Source organism: Nicotiana attenuata, chromosome 8 (genome assembly GCF_001879085.1).
Source record: "Nicotiana attenuata strain UT chromosome 8, NIATTr2, whole genome shotgun sequence".
Classification (NCBI taxonomy): domain Eukaryota; kingdom Viridiplantae; phylum Streptophyta; class Magnoliopsida; order Solanales; family Solanaceae; genus Nicotiana; species Nicotiana attenuata.
Genome location: NC_031996.1, coordinates 12,416,153 through 12,425,943, shown reverse-complemented (window position 1 = coordinate 12,425,943; position 9,791 = coordinate 12,416,153). Strand labels below are relative to the sequence as shown.

At 35.4% G+C, this 9,791-nt stretch overlaps 1 protein-coding gene across 1 annotated transcript; it reads left to right on the top strand.

Moving 5' to 3' along the window:
- Positions 4,014 to 8,299, top strand: LOC109230930. Its single transcript, XM_019396419.1, has 3 exons — positions 4,014 to 4,111; positions 5,340 to 6,201; positions 7,576 to 8,299. The coding sequence occupies exons 2-3, from the start codon at positions 5,459 to 5,461 to the stop codon at positions 8,057 to 8,059; spliced, it is 1,227 nt and encodes a 408-aa protein (XP_019251964.1). The 5' UTR covers positions 4,014 to 4,111; positions 5,340 to 5,458; the 3' UTR covers positions 8,060 to 8,299.

The following is a 9,791-nucleotide window of genomic DNA, read 5'->3' as shown; positions in this document are numbered from 1 at the left end:
CATAATCCACCACTATATCCACTCGATTCAAATTTGTCTCAATATCGATTAGATTTATTGATAGTTCCTTATTTTCTTGAGTCTCGGGCTCAGTGGATTCCTCATGAATCTCAGAATTTATTAAATTGTGGATTTCTTCATGAGATTCTTTCGTAGTGTCATTTTGATCATTTGTTTTCCTTTTTCTAGGATTTTAATCTTTGGAACCTAATGGTCTGCCACGTTTAAGGCGTGCTTTTGACTTATTAGCTATGACACTAGAAGATTGTCCAATAGGGACATCAATACGGATTGGAATATTCTCCGCAGGGATATGTGATTTTGTTATCCTTTTCATATCCGTAAATGCATCTGGCATTTGATTTGCTATTCTCTGCAAATGAATAATCTTTTGCACCTCTTTTTCACAAATTGAGGCGCGTGGATCAAGATGAGATAATGATGGATTTTTCCACAAAATTTCCCGTTTGGTTTCACCAACTTCTCCTCCTAATTTTGGGAAGAGTGTCTCATCGAATCGACAATCTGCAAATCGAGCAGTGAATAAATCCCCCGTTAATGTTTCAAGATAGCGAATAATGGAGGGCGATTCAAACCCAACGTATATTCCTAACCTTCTTTGGGGACCCATTTTGGTGCGATATGGCGGTGCTACAGGCACATATACTGCGCATCCAAAAATTCTTAAATGGGATATATTAGGTTCATGACCCAAAACTAATTGCAACGGGGAATATTTATAATAATTTGTCGGTCTGAGACGAACTAGCATTGCTGCATGCAAAATGGCGTGACCCCAAACAGAAGTGGGTAACCTCGTTTTCATGAGTAACGGTCTTGCTATCAATTGCAGACGTTTAATTAAAGACTCTGCAAGGCCATTTTGAGTGTGAACATGAGCTACAGGATGTTCCACTTTTATCCCAATTGATAAGCAATAATCATTAAATGCTTGGGATGAAAACTCAGCAGCATTATCAAGTCTAATAGACTTAATTGGATTATCGGGAAATTGTGCCCGTAATCGAATTATTTGTGCCATTAATTTTGCAAACGCGAGGTTGCGAGATGACAATAGGCACACATGGGACCATCTAGAAGATGCGTCTATTAATACCATAAAATATCTAAACAACCCACTAGGTGGGTGAATAGGTCCACAAATGTCCCCTTGTATACGTTCCAAAAACGCAGGGGACTCAATTCCAACCTTTGTTGGTGATGGTCTAATAATTAACTTGCCTTGATAACAAGAAGTGCAAGAAAATTCATTATTTAAAAGAATCTTTAAATTCTTTAATGGATGCCCATTTGAGTTTTCTATAATTCGTCTCATCATAATTGATCCAGGGTGTCCCAATCGATCATGCCAAAATACAAAAGTATTGAAATCAGTAACCTTTTGGTTTATAATAGAATGTGCCTCAATTGCACTAATTCTTGTCCAATACAGGCCACAAGACAAAGATGGGAACTTCTCAATAGCCCTTTTCTGGCCAGAGACATTTTTGGTAATGATGAGATATTCAAGATTATTCTCATCTATTGTCTCAATATGATATCCATTTCTGCGGATATCTTTAAAACTCAACAAGTTCCTCTTGGACTTGGAGGAGAACATTGCATTCTCTATGATAAGTATTGTTCCCTTAGGCAGAGTTATAGTAGCTCTTCCGGAGCCTTCAATTAATTTACTACTACCAGAAATTGTAGTAACATCTGCCTTATACATACTTAAATGAGAGAAATATTTCTTCTCTTTGAATATTGTATGTGTCGTACATGAATCAACTAAACAAATATTTTTACAATTGAACTTTGATCCAAGTTTGCTTTGTGGAATATCCATATTTGCTTCCCATGGGTTGACATACAAAAAAAAAAACATATATATATATATATAAGATTATGAGCGACGGGATCAATTAACACTGTTGCAACTGACAACAATTTATGTAATCGAAATAAATAATGTTGTTAAAATCGTCAATAAGCATTCTATGTAAACAATCAATGTAGTTTTAAATCGAACTTCCAGCGAGGTATTGAGTATATGGAATCGTAAGACTGTCCAGAAACTTTATATAAATGATAAGCAATAGACAAATTACAAAGACTTTTAAAGATCTAATACTGTTATAAATGAAAATATATCAAAACAATCTTTATATGGAATAACTTGGTGCAGAGGATTGTTATATTCCTGAGTTACAATAAACACAAAATGTTCCATAACATCAAAGCTTAAAATTTGTGTAGTTTACTAGTTTTGCATTCTTGGAGAGAGTAATGCATACTCTGATAACGTGTTATTATTAACGTTTAACGAGCATGCGTTGTTTAAAACGAAATTAGAAGACTAAGTAAACTTAAACATTGTTTAAAACGAATATTAGAACTATATTTAATCAAAACGAGCTAATACTATTTTACAAAATAAATAATACTAATTGATATTGATGACTACTACTCATGTAAAGAACTATGATTACATGATGTTTATTAGCTACTATGAATATGTAAAAATAAAAATCAAACTATTCAATCATCTTTAACCACGGATCCATCACCAATAAAGTGGTCTATTTTTCCATCAGGGCGCTCAAAGAAGTCTGCCACATCCAAGTGGGTGATGTCAAAATCATTGTCAGAGACAAAATTGGCTTTAGGGCCTTTATTCTTTAGAGATGCTTAATAAAGCTCAACCAAATGTCTTGGTACACGACAAATATTTGCCCAATGCCCTTTTCCACCGCAACGATAGCATTCAGTTTCTGAACCATTTGCTTTTGGCTTCTCATCTTTCCCTTTCCACTTTTGGTGGTTATTTCTCTTTGGGGGATGATTAACACCGGAAAAATTTCTTCCTTGTCTACGGCTACGGCCACGGCTACGACCATGATCACGATCACGACTACGAATAGAGTCACGGCCTTTTCCACGCTTAGCATAATGGGAATACACCTCATCCATTTCAGGCAATGGTGTCGCTTTTCGTGATTTCTCATGAGCAAGTCATTGTTTCGCTCAGCCACAAGGAGAAGAGAAATTAGCTCAGAGTACTTCTTGAAACCTTTCTCTCTGTACTGCTGTTACAAGACCATATTGGAGGCATGAAACGTTGTGAACGTTTTTTCAAGCATATCATAATCAGTGATAGTGTCTCCACAGAGTTTCAATTTAGAAGTAATTCTGAACATCACAGAATTATATTCAGAAACAGACTTAAAGTCTTGGAGCCTCAGATGAGCCCAATCATATCGTGTTTGTGGAAGAGTGACCAACTTTAAGTTGTCATATCTTTCTTTTAAGCTATTCCACAAAATAAGTGGATCTTTGACTGTGAGATATTCAATTTTCAACCCTTCATCAAGGTGATGGCGCAAGAAAATCAAGGCCTTAGCACAGTCTTGGGTGGATGCTTTATTTCTGTCTTTAATGGCGTCTCCAAGACCCATTGCATCTAAATGGATTTCAGCATCCAACACCCATGTCATATAGTTCTTGCCCGAAATTTCAAGGGCAACGAACTTTCTTTTCATAATGTCAGTCATAATTAAAAAGAGGAGAAAAATTACCTTAATCTTCTCAAAGAGCTTCTTGAGACGGTAGAGTCTCGTGCTGATAACGTGTTATAAAATAATAAAAGAACAAGAACAATATTGCAGAGAAAGAGAGATGAAATTCTTATTGAATTTTGGGATGAATTATAATGGAATAGAACCCTCTATTTATAGGGAGAGGTTGACTTAGCCACCAAGTAATAAACCCTAGAATCTCTCTAAATATGGACATTCACCATAAATAGGATTCTATTTATAACAAGGCCAAAGATGGTTATTTGATTTGATGAAATAGAAGTGTTATTTACTCTGTAGAAATTGGATTTTATTACATATGTTTATTTAAGATATATAAATGGATAAACATCCGGAGATTAAGGTGGAATAATATCTAACATGTAATGCGAAACATTAATTGGTGGTTAATAGTGACGTTTAAATATAATATATTCCTTTGTAAGAACTTAAATATAAAAATCTTATACTAGTAATTAAGATCAAAGAAATAGAATGACTGTTTTTCTTTCCTTCCAAGCATCTCCAAGCAGGTACTTTCTCTTCACTATTTCTTCAACTGTGTTTCATACTCTGTTCCACTGTCTACTTATCTGATTTATTAGAAGGTCTAATCAGAATTGTTCATAGATTAATCATGAATATAATTTAAATTCTTGTATTCGCTTTTCTCTAATCCGTACAAAACTGACGGTTATTTATGTATAACTAGATAAAGGCTGTTTGGGAATTTTCGCTTTAACATATAGGAACAGAAAAATTGAATCTTTCTTTGTGGTTCTTCGATTAGCGATCATGTATGGTAGTTTTGAGGTGTAAACAGATGATATGATTTTGTGACAATTATATGAATTTAGTTGATTATAGGTGTATCCTTTAAGATTTGATCTGACATGTTTATTAGAAACTTTCAAGGGGTAAAGAAATGGAGCAGATCATAGTTTGTTATGCGTTGACTGGGTAATTAAGCAGTATGGAGTTTATATGGCTTGTTGTTTACCTTGACTACAGTGGCAGAGCCACCTTAGGCTAAGGGGTATCAGTTATCGGAAAATTGCACTGTGTAGCTAGGTTAAATTTATTTTTATTTGTATATACTATTTGTTGAATCCCCTTAACTTATTCGTGTGTTTAGTCTTTATATTTTGATATCCTTTAGTAAATTCCTGGCTTTGCCACTGCTTGGCCGTTATCTTATTTGAATACTTTAGCTGGCTAAATTCGATATCTGGGTATAATATTTTCCTCTCGGAGTTTTTTCTGTCAGTTTTGATGTCATGGTCCTCATAGAGGCTTGACCAAAGGAATGTTTCACTATCACAAAGTGATTTCTGAATGTTTTTTTAGATGTGCTTCAATTTGAAGAAGGATTAGTAATACAGGAGAATTCTTTCCCCTCATCTTGTAGCATGGTGAATTGAATTTTTGTCTAACTAAACTTACCTTGGTAGTACGATTAGACAAATGAAGCATTAGTGCTTTACACATGAGATTCTTTTCTAGCAATGGTGTTTTTGGAAGTAAACATCCAATTTCTTGTATAGTTTGTACATAAATCATTTGAATATCTCTGCTTAGAAAGAGTAGTTTCAGCAGTTGTAAAAAGCCAAAAAGTTTCAATTGATAAGTGAAGCTTCTTCTGGTTCTCAATTCAGATTTTTGTTTTCTAACCAAACTATATCCCATAACCTATCAATGCTCAGGTTTGATATCTATCCGTTTCTTTGCTTTCATAATTATGTTCTTCTATTGCTTATTCAGGGTTACAAGGAAGGGATGATAAGGTAAAAGCTGCTATATTTGGGCGATATGAGGGTGAACTGCCAACTGTTCCTTCTCTAGAGATTAAAAGATAGCTGCAAACATTCTCTCAATTCCTGATGTCTTCTACAGAATTAGGGTCCGGCCACAATTCTAGAAATGCAAAAAAAGGGTCACACGATGTTTCAAGCTGCATGGATTCTGAACTTCATGAGTGTGAGAAATATAATTCACATGAATTTATAAGCGTGTTAGAGTCGGAGCTTAAAGTGTTGAGCTCAGAGAGTGTTGATATTCTAAAATTATGCGGAGAAAACCAATTGATCGAGGAGTTCTATTCTCAAACATATTCTGATGATGCTGCAAAGCTAGATCAACAGCTTAAAGGCTACAATCCTTCTTCATATAGTTACAAAGATAGACCATTAAACATGCTCCAAAGTGTAGTTGGTGATGGTTGGCAGAAAACACCTGTTAAAACAGATACCATAGGATTTATGGACTTCAATTATTACAACCGCTTTGATCCTGGACACACCGAGAAGGCCTGTTCTGAACTGGATTCTCAATGGACCGGAATTGAGAAGGCTGAACCATGGTGGCGCGCAGCTGATAAGGAGTTAGCTGCCTCAGGTTCTCTCGAGTCAGCTGGGTGTATTGGGAATTCTGTTCTTTCATGGCCTCAGTTTTTGGAAGGTGAGTCATATAATTGTTCTCAGTGTTCTGGCCAGGTTAGTGCGACAGAGAAGGAATTTCTGGATACTCGTGACTGTTATTCGGGACAACGTCCTTCACAAAGTCAATACAAGAGATTGTGTGTTGGCAAAGGGTGCTCAACACATGGTTCAAGACAGACAGAAAGGTATTTATCCAACTATAGCTAGCTACTATCTTTTCTGGTTAAAGAGCTAGCTACTATCTTTCTTCACCATAGTGTTCTTTCTAACATATGTATACCTTATCCCATTTTGTATGACTTGGGACGACTTCCACAGAGGTTGAAGAAAAAATGTTAGGAGGAGTTTTTATGTGTGAGTTGTGATGGTTATGAAAAGTGTTAAGGTGTCACATCAAATTCAAAATAATATGAAAAAGTATTAGTAGATATTAATTAGACCTTTTGGAATTGGTGGTCTTTATTATTTAAGCAAAGAGATCGCAGTTTTAGGACGGATCAATGTAGAAATGGATTAAACAAACTAGGATGGAGGGGGTATATGGTCGATTATATTTAATGCATCAAATTTGTAACAAGATGTGGCACGCAAAAAAGGAAGTGGAAGAAAGCAAGTTCAATTCCGATGTATGGAAGAGAAGGAAGGAAAAATATTTCCTCCTTTTTGTTTTAACCTAGAATAAACCTGAAATATGGATATTCAAAGTTAAAGGATGTAATGTACTAAATTAGACCCAAAATTTGGATAATTTAATATGTTAGATTTCAAAACATGAAACTCAACTTATTGAAATTTCATCGACATAAGTGCAGGTGAAGTCGAATCCCTAACTCTTTTCCTCTTAGGAGTCTTCTCGCAGTTCTGTTAATTTAGGTCTGTCTTTGCTATTTTTCTCGAAATATCAACGACTGTGTTCATTGCCTTCTACCAGTATATTAGTGCTCTTGTATCATTCTGTTCTCATCAAGTTTTATCTTATCGAAGACCTAATAAGAAGTTACTGATTCTCTTTTCTTTCGTCTTGTCTGTACAAATGGGACAAGGGAAAGGAAAAAAATTTAGAGTTAGCTATCCTTTCTATTCTTTTCTGCACTTTCCGCCCACTTTGATATGCTGGTTTGGGCTTGGCAGGTGTTGTGCAACGATGAATCCTGGAGAGTTTATAACAGATCTCTCTTATATTTTCTTTCAAGAACCTAGTAATCTAGTATTGCAGAATCTCTTCGTTTCGAGATAATGAATAAAGGATGTCCTTGGGGTTTTGAAATTCTTCGTATGTTCTGAGTCTTCTGCAATATCGTGGAACTCCATAATCAATTGCTTAGCATTCTATCATATCTATGAAGTCTCTCCATGACATATTATTTCACAAAACTCAAGTCTTCTAGTTAACGTTGTAACACCAACCCAACATTTTGAATGTTTGAAACATCATGTTCATACGTATGCCTGAACCGACAATATTGTTTGTAAATGCTAAGAGAATTGTTGTTCACCTCGCTTCCTTCTCATTCTCATTTTCCAATTATTAACACTAACGTGTATCATTTTAATTCCAGCGGTGATGACAATTTAAGTACTGCCAAGGTCCCCTCGGACGAAACTCAACCAAGATCAAGCGATCTCAACAAAGCTCAGCTGTTAGTAGCACTATGCCATTCTCAAACCCGTGCAAGAGAGGCTGAACAATTGGCACAGCAAGCCTACAACGAGAAGGAACACGTGATTAAACTATTCTTCAGACAGGCTTCTCACCTCTTTGCTTACAGGCAGTGGCTTCAAATTTTGCAGCTTGAAGCTCTATGTCTCCAGCTTCGGAACAAAGACGAGCAGAATTCCACCAACTTTTCGCCTTTCTTACCCTTGGTCCCAATCAAAGGTAGGAAACTGAAGAAGTGTAGATGTAAGCCTATCAAGAGGAAGCCAGCAAAGGATAAATGCAAGATAAACATGTCTGCAGTAGCTTTTGCCTTGGGTTTGAGTCTTGCTGGTGCAGGTTTGCTACTTGGTTGGACCATGGGATGGTTATTTCCTGCTCTCTAAACCATCTTACAATATAACATTTATCACAACAATCACTCTGTTCCACGGGTTCGCTAAATTCATATATGTATATTCCATGTCTCTTCATATCAAATTACGTCGGAGATATATTATTCTAGTAGGTAGCATTGTACCTTATATATGTAATTATACAACAACTACGCCTCAATCCCTAAGGCATTTTGTAAATATGGTTGTGCTAGTTTCTTGTATATATGTTCTGTGTGTTTCATATCTGAATCTTTGGAGATTATTCTAGTGGGTAGGATTCCGTAGTTTCTGTAAATACATCTGGGCTAGCTTTGAAAGGGAGCTTTAGGGCAATTGCAAAAGTTGCCGTCATGTGTTGTTGAGGTTATGGGTTTAAGCCACAAAAACCGCCTATTGTAGAAATTCGTAAAATGATGAGGTTATGGGTTCAAGGCTACGTACATAAGTTGTAACCTCAATCCCATAAGTTGTTTTATTCAATGTATTATGTGTTAGAAATTTGTAACTTCATGCCTTTTGTGAGAGGCGGACCTACGTTGCCAGTTGACGGGTCACGAGACCCCGTTAGCCTCGGCAAAAACCTTGTATATATATGATATATAGGGAAAATTTCACATAAGAACAACTGGGATCAATACTTTCAATTTTATAGCCCATGTTTTAATTTACAATCAACTAGCCAAAAAATAATAAGCTAAGATTCAACATCCAACTTCAATAAATTCTCGAAATTACTATTAATTTTTAAAAAAGATTGCTCAAGCTTTTAAGTTAATATTCGAATCAGCAACTATAACTCAATATTAGTTTAACAAACCAAATCCATTTGAATGGTGAAAGTTAGATTTTTAACAAGCTTAAATATGTGGGTTTAGATTCCGAATTTGATTTTGTGAGAAAGTTGGAGTGGGTGTTATTTAGAATTGTTAGAAATAGTATATAAAATTTGAAGTCATTTAATGGAGATTTGGAATGGTTTTGAACAAGAATTGCAACTGAAAATCGTGGAAGAAGTACGTCTACAGACGCTTGTATAAAAGTGTATAAAAGTGTATAATATAAGATGTGTTTATACACACATATACACTATTATACAAGATTATACATAATTACACAAAAAACTGCCTTCGTCTTCTTCCTTGCGTCTTTTCTGAAATTAAACTAAAATCTTGCTCAAATATACTCAAAATCACTTCAAATTGATATTTTGAACTCCTTTTGATATTTTCAATCAATTGGACAACAGCCAATCCAAACAACTAACAAACTCAAAAAATTCTATTTTCGAAAGCAAAGTTTTGAATAGCCTTCATGGTGGACTTCTACTCTTCAATTTTCTTACATTGCAACCAGGTGAGACAGGGGGAGAAGCAGTAATGTCGGACGGCCTCTTGACGCATATGTAGAAGATGTGAGAAGAAAAGAGAGTGAAAGCAATGGTTGTGGGAACATAAATTTAACTCCATAGATTTTGAATTTGCTAGTGCTTTTAAAATATGTACAATATGAGCTAGGTCGGATAAAACTTAAAAACGTGGCCATTTTTTGTTATGGTGTGATGTCAAGTGTATTTTCTTGTAATATATATATATATATATATATATATATATATATATATATATATAGGACCACCAGAAAAGCAAGTGTTTTCATGAATGCAGTAAACCAATCAATCTTTCGTTACATATCAGGGACAATAAACCAGCCCAGCGAACTAGATTTCCCGAAGAAAAGAGACGGC